Source organism: Pholcus phalangioides, unplaced genomic scaffold (assembly GCF_987345545.1).
Source record: "Pholcus phalangioides strain wild (caught in Gottingen) unplaced genomic scaffold, Ppha-v1.0 ptg000011l_1, whole genome shotgun sequence".
Taxonomy (NCBI): Eukaryota; Metazoa; Arthropoda; class Arachnida; order Araneae; family Pholcidae; genus Pholcus; species Pholcus phalangioides.
The window spans coordinates 8,903,688-8,921,930 of NW_028301604.1; the positions used below are offsets into that span (position 1 = coordinate 8,903,688).

An 18,243-nucleotide genomic window follows, 5' to 3' on the forward strand; every position below is an offset into this window, starting at 1 on the left:
CTTCAAGATGGAAAGTTTGGAAAATAGAAAAGAAGAAAGGTTAGGGAATAATGTGTATCTTATTCACTATTCCATCTTGACTATTCTGGGGCAGAGAATGAAGACTAATTGTATCTGTGAATTTTGTAAATAAACTGGACACCACCACCATCATCAACTATAAAAAATACTATCAAATTTTGATTTTCCATTGCCATAGATTGATTAAATGTTACTTCTGGTCAATTCAAATTAGTTTTCTTCATTTTGAATTGCCTATTCCACATTACCTGACAAAAATGATTTTTTTTTTATAAATGCCTTTTTTCCTTAGATATATTTATTTTTAAATATGATACACTTGTCAATACCAAGCATAATAAAATACATATAGCTAGGAATATATACAAATGATCTGTACATAATAAATTATGTACACTGGTACTGTGCCATATACCGCCTGTTACATTAGCATAGGCACTGCAGTCTAAGGGTAAGGGAAAATGTTGCACACTAATTTCCAATTCTGCAGGTTGGTAGCAATGCTGATTGGTTAAAAACCTGAGAGAGAGAGAGAATTTTAGGTTTTTTGACCAATTCGTAGTGGCACAGACTCGCAGAACTGTAAACCAGTGTGCACTATATTCTTATCCTAAAAGAGAACATTCACAAAAAAAAAGTTTCTTCTATACATGTACCCCATCAGCATAAGGGCAGTACCTTTACAGAAAAAAATTTAACATTCACATAATTACTTTTTTCAGCATATTCAACAAACAAATATTTGTTAGAAGTAGCTAGATGATTAGAATGAATTCTGGGCAGTAAAAATTCAATTTAATCAATTGATAGTTGATCATTATATGACATAAGGCTCATCGTCGATTTTTTGAAGATTATGTTTTTGAAACAAGAATTGACATTGCATGAAGTGTTGCACCCTCCAAGTGTGTTGGAAGCCCTTCAAGCCTTCAAATTGTTTTTTTTAAAACATTAGAGCAGCGGTGGATAGGCAAAGAAATACATTAATATTGAATTACAGACATTGATAGTATCAAATAAATGCAGAGTGTTCTGTTAATGGACCCACAAACTCAGAGGGTTGTTAGTAGACATCAAAAGGAACGAAAATTGCAATGGAACATGGTGTCACAAACCACATTGAGAGGGTGAAAATCACGAAAAACGCATGCAGGTTTTGACATCATGCTGGACTGACAAAAAGTACAATAACTACAAAAAGATTTATTTTATTAATTATTATAAGAGTTGATGGAAGTGGCAGCTGCTGATGTCATTGCAGTCTACAACGATGTAAAAACGATTCCCAGATGCGCTCGAAGATACCAGATATGCTTTGGATGTCCGCTGCAGCAACGACAATCTGTGCTATGAGATCCTGTGGTGGTCGAGTGGTTATAGTGACGGACTCGCGATGCGAGGATCCGGGTTCGAACCCCACAGTGGTGGTCGGCTGAAGTTGGTTTTCTGTGGTTCCCAACTTCAAGGCGCAAATGCGAGCCGGTCTCCCCGTTAAAAAGTCTCGCCACAGAGAGCAACAGTCCTACAACGATAAATCATTCAATCATAACACTTCACTCATAGTTAGAAAAACTGGTGGCAGATGGCAGCACTACACATAACAAGCATTACAGAGAAACAAAAAAAACTTCACGTCAGGTTTCACTACACGTACACAGACATTCCCGCATGTACCGATTCGTTGGGGGTTCCGCGGGGGGGGGGGGGTGTAGCAGTAGTAGGTAGGGCCTCCAAAAAATGGCTCGGGGATCCATGATGTTCTTAGGTCAGCCACTTCGTTGGGCAATTTGCCTGTTGTGGCGTGGTATTTGTATTTGTATTATCCTCTGGTGTGCCCGCGTCACATAAACGAGTGATTTAAGGTGATGCCATAAGAAAAAGTCACACGGATTGAGATCTGGCAAATGTGGAGGCCAAGCAAGGAGTCCCGCATGTACAATCCACACTGAAAAATGTGCAGGGGCACCACATGCCTCGCTGGACTGTGGCCGGCACACTTTGTAGCAATTCTGGGGGGACATGTTGCAGAAAAACAAGGTATGTTGCTCCAATCAGGCATTCGGGCAGCAAGTACAGCTGCAAGAGATAATCACAGAGGATTCCTGCCGAAACGTTGACACTAAACCTCTGTTAAGATTTCCATGTCACACTGGCATGGGATTATCCATCCCCCACATGTGTGCATTATGTGTGTTGACAATGTCTTCTTGTGTAAAGAGCTGGCCTCATCAGTAAATAAAACAGTGGCAGGAAATTGAAGATTAGAATGTGTGGTGACGTCAAGCATCCAGTGCACAAACTGTTCATGATGGGGGGGGGGAATCATCTCCAGTTAGGAGTTGTACCTTCTGGATGTGGAAAGGGAACATCTTTTCACTATGCAGAACATTACAGATCGCATTCATCCACTTTTCATCACGAGCCGTCTTAAGAGCATCATGGGTCCCCGGGCCAATTGATTTTTCTGAGACCCTACCTGGAAAATTCCCAAAAATTCCAATTAGTTCCCATTTTTGTGAGGCCCTCTTCTCTTGAGTCCCCCAGGCCCTGGGTGAGCCCATGGGTTAAAATGGCACTGCTTTCGTCTCCTCTGTATTCAGAGCTTGCATGCGTTTTTCGAGATTTTTACTCTCTCAACGTGGTTTGCGATACTGTGTTCCACTGCAGTTTTTGTTTCTCTTGATGCCTACTAACAACCGTTGACTGAGTTTTTCAGTAAATTAATAAAACACCCTGTATGTGCATTGAACTAATAAAATAAATAATACATAATTTACCAATGAACTTGACTTTCCACACTCTGTGAGGTAGCAGAAATGTTTCTTTAGAGACAGATGACATTTTTGCAACCATCTGCCCAAATACAGATTTCATTCCTTCTGGTCCAGCTAATCCATTCTTTAGCCTTGATTTTTTCACCTATTTATGTATGTGCATGTGAAGAAATGGATGAAAAAGAAAAAAGAGAAGAAAAGGGAGATGAATCATTCAGTTTTGATGCTGGTATTCAAAATACATGCTTCTATGTTTATTTTGCTTAGAAAAAAGGTTGATTCAACAATTTGGTCAAATGATTGATACAAAATGGTTTTCCTGGATTTTCTTTTCAATATAAATGCAAAATGTTCTAAAAAAACTGTTTAACTATTTTGAAAATTATTGATATAAAAAAGTCCAAAAAAAAATTAATGAGCAAAAAGTATATGTACAAATTAATAGAAAATAATTCAAAAATATTTTTAAATTATTTAGGTTAAGAGAATAAGAATACTAAGTTATACAGCTTGATTTGTATATCAAATGTTTTAGGATTGTGATGGAAATAAGAAAACTATAACTATACAGGTTTTCCTTGCTTAACATGGTTAATTGATTTTGTGATAGAATCATGTGAGGTGAGTTGAATTGATCATGGGTGAGCTAGGGATTTCTCTAGGATGATAAAACAACAGAAACTTTACACCAGAGTGCAAAAGAAATAGTAATAAATCATTTAACACCTGCTGTGACAAATATTTGATGCTTCTAATCTCATCAAGATCATTCTATTTATTTGGCCTCATGGGCTTAGCAAAATAGGACTCTGGACCCTTTCAATCAATATGTTTTCTGATTCTCGAAGGTCTTCCTTAGTGATTTCTAACATGAATTGAAATGTTATTCAACTTTCAAGCATGTTATGAACTCTAATGTTATTGTGAACTGTTATTATTGATATAACACAAATATTATGAACTCTCAAGCAGTTCAATAACATTTATCACATCCACCACATACTTTGATGTGGACGTCATAAATGGCAGAGAATTTCCCACAGATCAAATCTCCACATCAGAGATCCACATTTAGGGCCATATTTATGTTTTTGCCACCTGTGGGCTATACAAATTTTGCCGCTCCCTCCTACTACAGTCTAACTTTTTTACCCCCCTTCCACCCCTCCCATGCCATTACTAATAAATCATGCACAATTCACAAACAAAAGACAAAAAAGTGGTACCATATATTGTTGGGCCTAAATTTTACTTCTCTGTCCTGTATTTGTATCCTATTCAGATTTACAATGATTGCCATATAACGGGGGGGGGGGGGGGGTTCTCAACCTCTGGCCCACAGGCGTCTACACATCAATGAAAAACACTGTTAAATTTAATTCAAATGTATGGTGCATACACTCGAATATGAAAGTACTTTGTGCGTACTTAGTTATAGTCTAGCAACAAAATCAATAATACATTACATAATATCTATACATATTACCTTTAACCGCACGTCCTAAAGTGTATTTTGAAATAATGAAATACTTTTTCAAAATCGTTTCATGGACCGATTAAAATTCTCAACAGGGCCCACCAGTGGTTTGTGCACTCGCGCGATTTGAATGCTTGCATTACTTGAATATACAGAGTGTCCCACAATCGCCTGAGGGTATTTGAAATGGGAATAGCAAGGAAAAGGTGACAGATATTAAAGTCATTCTTGCGGAATGTAAATGTGCGAAGTCAGGAATTTCAGTTTTGCTCTGTCTCTTCTGATGCCAAAGAAGAAATATCCATGTTTCCAAGTGCAATATTTGCAGAGATATCTGAATTCAAACATTGGAGCAAAGTTGGGAAAGAAGCATTATCCGTTAGTTTTTGCTGCTTTTTCCCCAACTTTCCTCTAATTTTTGAATTCAAATATCTCAGTGAATACTTAGAAACAAGGAAACTCTTATTAATTAAACTGCCTTCATTCTTTTCCCTATGCTACTTTTATATTGAAAGCATTACGTAATAAAAAATATAATAATACGAAGATTATGTGAAAATTTTTTTGAAAAGTCAACTTGGTATTTAAAAGGTTAGAAATACATATTTTATAGATTTTCTCCTGTTGTACCGAAATCAATTTTTGTGAAAAATCTTTACATGATATTCAAAAATGAGCCACGTTTAAAATCAGTGACCACAAATGCATCACGAAATGCACACATCATGGTTTCCAAAACTTCGTATGTTCATCAGTTTCCAGACAATTTTCCAAAATTTCAATTGTACAGGTCTGAATAATGAAATTTATTATATTAAACTGATTCTAAATGCAAATTAATATGGGTTTTACTGAGTGGTAATTAATTTTTTTATTACAATTAAAAACAGATGAGCAATAACTAATATATATATTATTGTCGTCTTTTGTTTCTATATTTCATTGAGCATATTTTTTATTGCGGTACATGTAGTTAAATACAGTACCACATTTTTTGGAATAATCACCACATAATAGTATGTGTCGCTGTATCAGAAAAAAAAGATCCATCAATATATGACATTTTGGTTACGAACTTAACATAAGGCCCAGCATCCACTGCACATTTCTGATATAAAATTTATTAAATGCTTATTTTTAATTTCGGAAATCCTTGCTAAATGCTCAGTAATGCTTGCCAATTTTAAAAATGTTATTAGATTAATTGACAGTTGACTATCATGTGATGCTGTAGGCCAATCTATTTGAAATTGTGTTTTTTCAACAAAAAAAAAATGTATACATACGAGTCACATCTCTCTGTGTCTCTAAAATCATCACCAGCAGTCTCTAAAATCATGTTTTTCAAAATTTAAGCAACGTGATGCTCGTTCCATGAAATAAGGGGATGAATATAACATGACAATTAAAATACTGCGCATATGTAAAAGGCACTGTGTTCACTTTCGTCAATATTGAGATGACGATATTAATATACTGTATTTTCATTACACTATACACATACGTATACAACAGATGTTATCAACCTTTTCAGTTCGTGTATCCCCAGCTGGCTCATTTCCTTTCCACATACCCCCAACCCCGAATCCAGGCATCTACCCCCTCCAATCTGTTTCACCCATTGCCGATTCTGAAAACTTTTCTAAAAAAGGTACATATTGAATTAAATTAAATGGTCTATTTTTTCATTATATAGTTTTTATTTTTGAAGTAGCCAAACAAATTAACACAAAGATTGGATAAAAAAATTAATGTGATAATTGGGAATGTATTGAATTACAGTTTTAAAAAACTAGGCTCAAAAGAGGATTAATACAAACTGAAATCAAGAGCTGCATTCAATTTGCTTCTATATTTATTTTTTATATAAGTATACGAGAAGAAAATGCCCATACAACAAGCTCTGTGCTAACAAATGACAACAAAAACATTCTGGCTTTTTTAGAAAGTTCACTGTATTCGACTGCGGCAAGCCCAAAAACTGACTAGGTTCACCATTCCACCATTGACGGGAATCTTCAGAGTGGTATCTGATGTGAGCTCTAGCAATTTGTCCTTTTCTGGAATCGCCAATGAAGCCGGTTCAAAATACTGTGAAAGGATTAGATATCCACCAATCACCCATTTCTGACTCTGAAAAATATTTTTCAAATGAGGATTTTAATCCTTCCAAGTTACCGACTGTTAAATTTAGCTTGGCCTGTGACAAGAAATTGTGAAGTATCTAACACTTCCAAAAAAGAGCTACCTTGTGCCGAATTTCAAACAGCCAGATCAGGACTTAACCCCATGACACCACCTGACTTCAATGTGCAAAAGCAAAGTGTTGTGAAGGCTATCCATGTCTTCACACAACAATTCAAACAACCTGTAGTTGGTAGGCTCCACCTAGATAGAGTTGACAACTTGACCGCTTCATCAAGAATGTTTCACAAATTTGGAGGCTAAGGTTTCGATGCAGGGCTCTGTCTGTGAATATAGCAGGGAGTCCATTTCATTTTGGGGGCGACTTCTGCCACACGTGCACGAAAACCTGAGTAGTAGCCTTCCATGGATTTTCCTTCACCTGTGGTGAGCCCAATGCATTTTCACCATTGAATTCCTTTTTCAATGAAATAATGATCAATTGCTTCAAATAAGTTTTTGACGGTTGTACAAACCCTTCAATAGGTGACAAATAAAAATATTTTCCTCGAATTCTGTCTTTCAAGTACTTAGCAATTACAAGTAGCAACTTGGGCAGAGAAAATTCGCAACCTTTGACGTAACGTATGACTGTGTTCTCAACATCGTCTGATATGTCCTGTATTCTTCGACAGAGGTATTAAACTCATTATATGAGCACTTTTCTCTGCAAGCAAGCATCTGACATCATCTTTGATGCACAGTGAAATTCAATTTTCACCAATGGTGTGATTTTTTCCTCTTCTCGCAATATGATAGCTAATATAGTAGGAGGCCTCAGTAGCTTTGACATAATCACTTTTGGCAGATTCAAAATATGTTTTCACGTGAGTAGTAGGTGCTTGGCAGAAAAATTGATGTAGAAAATTGTGGGAATAACATGCACAAGCTCAATAAAAACATCCACAATAAAAGTTAAACACACCAAGAATTAATTAATTCTTTGCTTTTATGCACAACCCGGCATGCGTCAACAATCAAATCGAAATTGCGAAGAAAGATGAGCCGAGAGGAGGGAGTGCGCGAATCCGGATCATAGGTTGAGCACGGAGGAAGGAGGGAAGGTCGATCCTTTCAGCGGATGCAACTCCTCTGTAAAAGAAGATTTTATTGATAGGAAGGTCAATATATTGCTACTGACAATATTAGTAAAAACTTCTATCTACATTTTTAAATTCTTTGTAATTCTTTTGTTCTTTTTTTTTAGATGGGTGTGGGAGCCATTACCATTTTCTGTTCACGTACCCCCAACAACCTCTCATGTACCCCAGTTGAAAACCACTGGTAAACAACATCAAGTCCTATTTCAATAACTAACAGAGGAATTTACTTTAAAAACACTTTAAACGGCTCTCTTGAAAAATTTTCTTTTGGGACTGGTGCCAATTATCTTTGATATACAGAAATATCTCAAACTGCAAATGTAAAATGTAAATAATGTAATGTACAGATTACAGTATACTAGGGAAAAAAATGTATGTTAACCCAAAATAAGAAGATAACAACAGCTAGATGCATTTCGGAACCATATGAAGTTCCTTCTTCATTAGCCAGGAAAAACTGTAAGATAGCAAAAAGGCAAATACTCCATACAGCGGGAGTTACTTGCTGTTCAACACAGAGTCAAAATGAAATGACCTGCAACAAAAGAAAAAAAGGAGGAAAGAAATATGGTGGAGCATTTTTGAGAAGGATGGTGTGCTAGTTAAGTCACTGACCAATTGGTTTGCATTTTTGTAGATGTGAAATGATTCGTAAAAGTCCAAGTCAAATGGTGAGGGGCATTTTTGAATAATTTTAGCTGATAAAGTCGAATTTATGGTCAAAGGAGCAGCAATGTTGGGCTGTGGATGAGCGGTTAAAGTCTTGGTTGGTTATGCATCTTCTATGCTTGTTTAATCAGTATCTAAGGTCACGTTTAGTTTGACCTTTATAAATGGTATTAACGCCACACTCTCTAGCCTTAAAACATGATTTCACGTAAATCAAGACTCCAACCACTTTCTATTAGATCTATTTCTTTTAAAAAGTATCGTATCCTGAGATGTGTAAGAAAGATTCATTCCCATCGTTTGCCCAAGATTCTATAATGGCTAAAAGGTGTAGGCCCTCCGTAGCTATCATAGTTTCTAAAAATATTTTCTTATTACCCAAGCTCCTAGCATTTATCAGAACACCTTTTTATTTGCCCCCATGATTTAGTGCCGAGTGAGAAGCTATCAAAGTCAGAGGTGGGTAATTCTCCATCAATAATGTTATTATTATCATTAACTAACATGCATTCTCATCTACGTGGTGTGAGAGTGAAAAACCTGACCTAAGTCTATCGTAAACCTCTCAGGTGAATCCAGTCCCAATGAAGCCACCTATCGGTGAATGCGGAAAGCTCCAAGAACTTGACCCAAAGTGAGGAGCAAATGTCCTTCACACCTAAAAATATTTTTCACCTTGATCTGCTGATTTTCACTATCTGCTGATTAGTCTGTTTTCTCTTTTTTTTCTAAAAAACAGAGCTTCTGCAGAGGAATCATCATCATCACACCCCTTACATTTCAGAAGCCCTTCTGTCATTTTCTCTATTCTCCTCTTTTACTATGTGAGGACATCTCTTCCTCCACCCTTATGCGATTTTTTCTTTCTAGTTGCAGCACAGTCTAATATTCATATCAAAGTTTCCCCATGGATCAGAATCCATACTCATCTTTGTCTCTTTTCCTGCATTGGTTATCTTAAGCTTTGTTTTGTTTGAAGTCATTTCAGAAGGCCATCCAATTCAATAATACAGCAGGGTGTTTTTTTTGCATTGGGGGGACAAATTACTTGACTCTATCATCAAATCTAAAAGTGTGTTTTTTTTTCAAATCTGTTGTGATCTGATTCTAAAAAGTGTGTTTTGTATCCCTGCATAGAAAGATGCAGACTACGGGGTGTTGGGACATTTTTTTGACAACCATAAATGTAGCAAGGCTTTAAAGCAATAACATACATAACTTATTCATTTTGTGATCTAAGCAATTTCAGTTCAACTGGAAGCAGTGTTTGATGGATGGGAACAGAAAGGGAAAAAAAGCTCTCTCTTTAGAAGATAAATTTAATATCATGACTGGAGTGAATTGGAGGAAGACAAAAAGGTGGACATTCCCAGACTATTCCAGTCAATTCAACAGTGCATATTATTTGAAAAGTAGGGAAGAAAATTATCAATGTGTTTCACAAGAATGGATTAAACCTAAAAAAAAATTCATATGGCAGTAAAACTTCAAATTTTGAGGAATACTTGGGCATGTGAAAGTAGAAATTGTAGTGGCCATGGCCATGGTCAGAGATATTAAGGGGGGAGGCAGAACCAACATCGACTGATCTAATGTATATGGGTACATGAACTGACAGCCAGGGCCGCAACTAGGCACTTTTTCAGCCTGGGCAAGGATGCATTTTGCCCCCCCCCCTCAGAGGTAGTGTTGCCGGATTTCAAAAACGTTTGGGGAAAAGTACAATTTTCCGGTGAACCATTTATTTAAATGATTTTAGCACAACATATATTGTTTATTTCGTCCCACTTCATCAGAGAGCTATGAAAAGTGACATGTGAAAGCACCAGCATACTGACGAATTTTACAATAATAAAGGAAAAAAAGCAAACGTGATTCATCAAGTTCCCCCAGAAAACTTCTCCATGGGGGTCCCCAGACTGGAGCCCTGTTGGATCACGAAAAATTTTCACTTGTATTCATTTTACCAACAAATAAATTCCAGGGCTCCCTATCAAGAACCCGGGACCCAATTCACAAAATTATAGAATGCAATTCATCCAGGGCCCCCAAAATGAAACTTGTCAACTTCCACATGTGACCCCCAACCTGGAAGCTTGTCTAACATCCCCTGTGTGAGGGCCATGAAAAATTTTCATTTGTATTCATTTCACCAACGAATAAAATCCAGGGCCCCAACCAATTACCCTTGATCACAATACCGAGATTTTTAGTGGGGGCCCCAAACTGGATTTATCTCTGGCTTTGCTGTTACAAATTTCACAATGTTAAACAACAAAAATCATTGAGATTCATCCAAGGTCCCCAAAATGAAACCTGTCAACTTTTCCATGGGAGCTCCCAACCTGGAGACTTGTCGGACATGCCCCCCCCCCCTGTGAGGGCCATGAAAAATTTTTATTTGCATTCATTTTAACAACGAATAAAATCTACGGCTGCCCAATCAAGGAGCCAGGACCCAATTCACAAATTTTTATGGGGCCCCAGACTGGTTATATTTTGGGCTTCCGCAAATTTTTTAATTAAAGCAGCAAGAAAACAATGAGATCCATCAAGGGACGCAGAAAATGAAACCTTTTAACTTCCTCATGAAGGTTACATGTGCAATGCCCCCAGGGTAGACCGACCCTGTGTGTTGGGATTAATGGTAATATATGTATGTTATACATATACATACCTCTCGGCATGACTCCCACAAGGGCAGGGTTGACAGGGCCTGGAACGATTCTTACCACTTTTTGATTCTTCACACTATAAATTATCCACAAAGGGGCCCCGCGAACTATCCTGCCTGGGGACCCTGCTGCAAGATGTGGGGGCCACGCCTCTCTGTACATACACATAATTTGGTCCCGATGATTGATTTGATCAAACGATTCCCGATATATTCAAGAGTTAAATGAAAACTTCACCCAAAATCGTTACAGACTTCTGTAACACACCAAAAAACGTAACTAATTTTCATCACCTAAAACGATTTACGTTGCATAGAAACAGGCCCTTTTCGAGTTTGTGGTTTTATATTATAGAGTTTACACCCACTTCGCATATGTAGCATAATATCGTGCATAGTTTTTGTTTCAACGAATTTAAATTTTTCTCTCCGGTTGCCTCATTCTTTGAATTTTTCTTACGTAATGTCATTGAAACTTTTCTATAACATATGCAAATAACTATCTGGAGTCTGGGGTCCTTATCCTCAAGAATAAACTTTTTTAATATCGATTGTTTTCATGCCTTATATACAGGAAAATGTGGTCTTCCATTCCTCAAAAACAGTTATTCAGTGATTCGATCAGTTTGATCATTTCTCTACTGTCACCCGACTTAAAATGTCGTAAAAATAAACCCATCTCGTCCCCCCCATCACCCTCATGCCTTCTTCTGTTCTGTTTATTCACATCTGTCTCTCCTGACTCCAACAGCCCTCCCAGAATTGTGTCCTCCGGCTTTCAACACTGCGGTCCTTCTTTGTCCACTTTCTCTGATGTCCACTGTCTGTGACTGATTGAAGAATGTCCTCTCCCCCTTCCCACAAGACTTCTCCAACACCCTTGTTATTTATTAGAATGTTATTTTCTGAGTCACCCGTTTTCCCTTTTTCTCAAAGAAAGTCAAAAATCATCGCCCCCCCCCCCCCAGGAAAAAAGATGATTTTTGCCTCACAGCTTTTTTTTAGTTTCCCTCATATTGGGGTCCCAGTGCATGACCGACTGGACATTCATGTTGTTTAGTGGGCTATGCTTCTAGTTATGCTTTCCGAGAAAAACTAGTTGTGATGAAAGGTTTCTGGTCGAATAAAGCTACCCGCCTATAGAGGTTTCACTGCACAATATATTTCCCCCAATTAGTGCGATCACATCTGGATCGCTATTTTTGAGTGCAATAAAAGCCAGAAGATGACATTAAATAACGAAAAAAAAATTTAAGATTCCGTCTTTCTTGAAATAAGCGCTATACAGACTTATGCACCACTCCTTTCCACGATAAAATTTAACTTCACGTAGTTATTGATTTCTTGCATTCTACAAACAAAATACTTAAACATACTTATTGCATACTTGCTGAATGTTCGGAACAAATTCTGAACAGTTGAAACTTAGTCAGTTGACTGAAATTTTAACATTATACAATAATGTTCATCGGCAAATTCTTCAAAATTCAATGTAAAAAATACAAGTAAGGCATCAATGTGCAAGAGTTCGCACACACAAGCCGTTGAAAAGAATAATATATATATATATTTTTAATAACGTAAGAGGAGCGGCGCTAATTTAAAGAAAAACATATTTCTTTTTTTTTTCTTGTTTTTTATCATTTAATAATATGAGCACAAATTTCCTCACGTCAAGGGGGACTCTGAAAAAAAATTGGTGTGTCTTCATGCATTCTATTTTCAAGTTGTTAAGCTGTTTCTATTTATATTGTTGTTAAACTAATCAATGATTTTGCAGTATAAGAACACTACGACTGTCCTTCAAATTTTCCCGCATTTAGCTGGCACAGTTGAAAGTATTTTTAATCATTGAATTAGTGAAGAATATCCTAACGATTATTTGAAATCTTACATAAAAGTGTGACCACTCCCATTGTTTGACAAATTACCCCACAGTAGCCTTCCGCTTTACAAAGGCTTCATCTCGTGACCGACTCACACAGGTACCGGAATACTAAATAAATAATCTGCGCGACGGTGTTCATAGTGTAAAAACCATTTGGAAACCTAATCAAGGATTGTTTGAATGAAACCTAATTTCAGGGTGTTATAGATGTAAATTTTTTTTTTTCAGGAAGTATTCGTTGTGCCTTTTGGAAATTGTGTCAATAATCAAAAACTGTATGTGTACATATTTGTTACTACAGTAAACCTTCATTGTATAACGCGAGTTGAAAAAGACAAAGAAAAAAAGCATACTATAACCAATGACTTTTTATCTAACTTGTAGTTTTAATTGAATTGTCAACAGTTGCTCTAATAAATTAAAAAATATATGAAAATATATATTAATTTATAGACGCTACATAATGATAATCTTTTCAAAAATTATTTAACAAAATTTGTTAACATTATTTAACTTTTAAATAATGTTACAGATTTTTACGTCACACGAACCTAATACATACATCATTGCTATACAGTATTAGGAAATTAGTCATTATACAGTGCAGTGATACCTCAACTAACGAAGACAATTCATTCCAGAATCACATTCGTTAGTCGAAACGCGATTTCCCGTACGTTACTATGGAAAATCTTTCAATATGTTCTATTCAAAATTTTGTTCGCCCAGAATATCAAAATAACTTTCATAAAACATTAAAAGTCACTGTAAGAAAGACAAATACTGACCAAAGGCTACGATAAACAATTTCGCAACTGGATGAAGGAGAATTTAAAAGATGTGAGAAACTGAACATCTTTTTGTTTTACACTACACACGCTATGCAGTCTAGCTCGTGAGCCATAGTGAAAAAAAGTTTAGGAGGTGGTGTGGGCTATGTGATTATAGCTCATTTCTCTCTCATTACACATGCAGAAAATCAATTCCGTTGTGAAAATGAGTTAATCTGGCTAAAGTGAGAGGTACTAATTGGATTTATTTTGATTGACACGAAAATTAAACTCACAACGCGGCTGTTTTATGATAGCCGTGCATCCGTTTCAAGTGCAATCTTCGTAAGTTGAGTTATCACTGTTAATGAATTTAGATGCCATAATTTTTTTATAGTGAACTCTAACAATTTATAAATTTAAAGACACTTTCGTGGCTATCAAACAACCACGATGTCATGAAAGAGGAGGATCGATGCTCATCCTTTTTTTTTTCTTTAACTTTCTTCCTATTCCGTGTCCCTGATAGTTTCTTGGACATTATCGAACACATTTTCAATAATACGAGATACCTAAAATTAACGCTCCATCTGCAAATCGGCGAATACACAAAAAAAAAAGACCAGTCCCTCTTCTAAATCTTTCGACATTATTGGTCAGTCAGCAGGACGACCCCCATGTATGCAATAAAAAAAAACAGAGCCACATGCTTCCCTCATGGGAAACAAAAATGCTGTAACCATATATATGTCAGCTCATCAATTAGAGCTTAAACACTATGCAGATGGGGAGAGAAGGGAATCCGAATATAATGACGATCAGTATCTTGAAAGCAATCACCATCAGCTCCTGTCTTCTTTCTGGAAATTGTTGTGTTTGCACTATGAGAAAAGGATAGAGCTACGGGAACCATTGTTCATCAAAGAAACTGGAGAAATGCCTTTGTTCCAGTTTGTGTGTCCTAAGTGTCCTTTTCTTATAATTGTTACTGTAAAAAAAGTGGTAGAAGTAGTTTCATTTCCTATGAAACTACTTTTCTACTTTCTATGCATTTCCTTCATATAACTTTTGGCAATTGAAGCCCACCGCCTTTTTATATGTTAAACGAACAGTCCAATAATGAATTTGGCGCCCCCTGTGGTCCAGCGCCTGGGGCACGAGACCTGCCTGTCCCCCCCTAGTTGCGGCCCTGCTGACAGCCCCCAGAAATCAATGTGTGTGTCCCCAGACTTTCAAGTCTATCTCGGCCTATGGTTGTGGCAATACTCACTCCGTGTTTGAGGTGAGATTGGTCTTTGCTTTAAGTCATAGTAAATAACACATTTTTGGGCAAGGCACAAATCGTCAGAAAGAAAATGTTTTAAACTTCAATAATCATGTGTATTTTATTTATAAAAAAGCTTTTCCTCAACACAAATAACAAAAAAATTTCTGGGAATATTTTGGAGTAGAATTTGAATTTTCCACGTGTTTCATAATTCTCACCCTGTTTGACGGCAGTTAATAAACTACAATATAACATATTCTTCTGATAATTCTCATGCAGTTTGACATAAAAATATGTTATAATTATATAACATACTTTTACTAAAGATTTTTATATTCATTAATGATAAATATATATTCATTAATGATAAATATATATTCATTAATGATAAATATATATTCATTAATGATAAATATATATTCATTAATGATAAATATATATTCATTAATATATAAATATTTATCTTCGATATTTGTCAGACTAGACTTTTTTAGTACATTTCAATACATGAGATGGTGCTTCATTTCCCACTGAGGATTTTTATTTATAAACAATAATAGTCAATTTCACCAATGATCTGCAATATATTTGACAAAAATTAGAGATGTCCTTATATTTCTGTTTCTGATTCACTGTTTTCTTCCCCTAAAATATGGTCAGCATAATTTTAGTGCAATAACAACTGCATGTGTGTTATTTGATTGCATCTGATTCTATTTTTCATACTTAAAAGTCTTGAAAACTTCAACCTCAGTCATACGAAACAACAAAATTCTGTGGAATCTTTGATGTCAATATAACCAAGTTTGACTAATTTAAGAAACAAATAAAGAGTAATAAAAATTTTTTTTTTAAGTACTTGAATCCTGTTAAGCTCAACGATAGGACCATGCTGCTTTTCTCTGAACATGGTAGCTTTTACAACTTTTTTGAATACAGCTTCCTAAAATAAAATTGAAAAACAAAAGTGTCAATACAGTTAAAAACTGTCAAAAACTTCAAATATTGCTTTTCAATATAAAAATTCCCATTGGAAATACACACATTAATTGCATGTAATGTTTAAAGGACTATGTTATACAAAGAATAAATATTTAATATGATTGTAAAATAATTTTCTATTCTCTACAGAATTATTTTGCACAAAAAAAATATATATAGTTTTTTTCTTATAAAATATACAATTTGAATAAAGCATAGCATAAACACTGAAGGGAAAACTATGGAATGATTTGATATTCTCTGATTCAAGATGATTCTTGACCTTCCAAAATTTCTTCAACTGCTTATATATGTGTGCATTGATATAAACCATCTGCTGTACTCTTTTTAGAACAGATAAGTGTTTAAAAAAAGCTAGATAGCCACTGAGATACTTAAAACGATACTCTTATTGTGCATAACATTGAAATATATCTAGCGATCAAAATACTAAATTGTAGGACTAAAATGTCATTTAATTTGACAATGCTAGCTTGTATATGATGCTTAAGAAACTCCTGTAATTATGACGTACATGTAATTATGCTCGTACATCACAGATTTCGGCATATTCTGCTTTGGGGATTCCTCTTTCGAGATTTCTCTTGTGAAATTTGTATGGAAGAGGAGATTGGGGGGTGATAATTTCAATAAGGTTTGAGTTATACAATTTTGCATTTATATGACGCTTTGACCCGCTGTTTCGGCGGAGTGATTGAAACCTCGTTTATACAACACTTAGTATAAATGAGGTTTTGTTGTATAGGACCTGAGCCCCCAAATTTTTTTCAATAACTTTACACCTATGAACATAACTAATAAAATGAACTTCAATTAATTATAAAGTGAAACAAAATGAAAACAGAAAATGACATTAATGCTCACGCACATACACAACTTTCTCTCCGTGAGTACACACATCGGCTGGCGACAAAACAAACTGATTGGCACTATAACATACACAGTTGACAAGATATTGTAACTCAATGAAGTTGTAATGAAATCCCAGTTCCATTCATTTTTTACGCTTCGTCTGCTCCTGTGCAAACATTATTTTATTCATATATTTTGAGCCAACGTATTTGTAAAAACAGTTATTAAACACTCATTTCCCACCAAGTGTAATCGAACACTTCTTCCATGGGTGTCACCAGTTCATAAATCTATTTTCAAGTCTTATTTGAAGGTTGGAAAACGAGCCACTTAAATGCTCTGGAATTGTGTCATGGGTCATTAAGCGATTTGTAAATGTGCCGCTAAATGCAGAAATTCATTTTTGCAAAATTAGGTTTGAGGGGGGCAAGCCATATCAGATAACCTTCAGGACCACATTTGGTCTGCGGGTTAAGGATTTACTATGTATGGCTTAAAGGGTGGGTCGCAATGAACTTTGTGAAGAGAAATTTTGAGTTCTTACCCTTTACAAAGCATTGAAATTAACAGAAATCGATTATAATAAGTTAATAACATATAAAGATATTTTCTTTCAAAAAATTTTAATTTTTTTAAAATATTTTTTGCATTAATAAAATAATTTTCTTTTCGTCTGTGGGGGGGGGGGAGGCGCACGAGCCCCCTATGCCCCACTTCCTCCCTCGTACGTTTCTGATCCTACCATTATGCGTGAGGAGGTGGGGGGCAGTGATGACGAAATTTTGCTGCCAGTGGGGGGAAGGGGTTGGAGTTTTGCTTACTTTTGCTGACAACGGGGGTAGGGGGTCAAAAATGGCTAAAAATTTGCTTACGTAATACTTGAACGGCCCTTAATGATTGACATATAGCAGAGAGGGAGGGGGTGCTCATCTACACATCGATGAAAAACACTGATAAATTAAATTCGAATGTATGGTGCATCACATTCAAATATGAAAGTATCTCAGCATCAATTAATGGTGCCGCGATACTTTGTGCGTACTTGGTTATAGTCTAGCAAAAAAATCAATAATGCATTACATAAAATCTATACCAGTGGCGGATTAATAGTCGGACGAGGCCTCAGGCACAAAAGAAAATATTGGGCCCCCTTAAATTAGAAAAAAGTGTAAAGTTTGTGTTTTTCGGGGTCCTTTAGATGTCATGGGCCCGAGCGCATGTGTTAAATCCTCTGATCTATACATATTACCTTTAACCGCATGTCCTAAAGTATATTTTGAAATAATGAAATACATTTACAAAATTGTTTCGTGGACCGATTAAAATTGCAGATGGGGCGCACCAGTGGTTTGTTCACTCGTGTGATTTAAATGGTTGTATTACTTGAATATACATAGTGTATATTCAAGATTTACACATTTGTTTTTTTATTGCAGTACGTGTAGTTTAATACAGTACCGCATGCGTCATTGTATCGGAAAAAAGTACCGTCAATATTTATGACGTTTTGTTTATGAACTACACATAAGGCCAGCATTTACCACACATTTCTGATATGAAAT

General features: G+C 35.9%; 1 protein-coding gene across 1 annotated transcript in view; it reads right to left on the reverse strand.

The window, feature by feature from the left end:
* HERC2 (E3 ubiquitin-protein ligase HERC2) overlaps positions 1–18,243 on the reverse strand; it is a 645,607-nt gene that overhangs the window by 42,107 nt on the left and 585,257 nt on the right. The window contains exons 75-76 of the mRNA XM_089238586.1: positions 15,687–15,770; positions 2,799–2,940 (exon numbers count right to left, since the gene is read on the reverse strand). Coding sequence (XP_089094712.1) covers positions 2,799–2,940; positions 15,687–15,770 — 226 coding nt within the window. The remainder of the gene's footprint in view (positions 1–2,798; positions 2,941–15,686; positions 15,771–18,243) is intronic.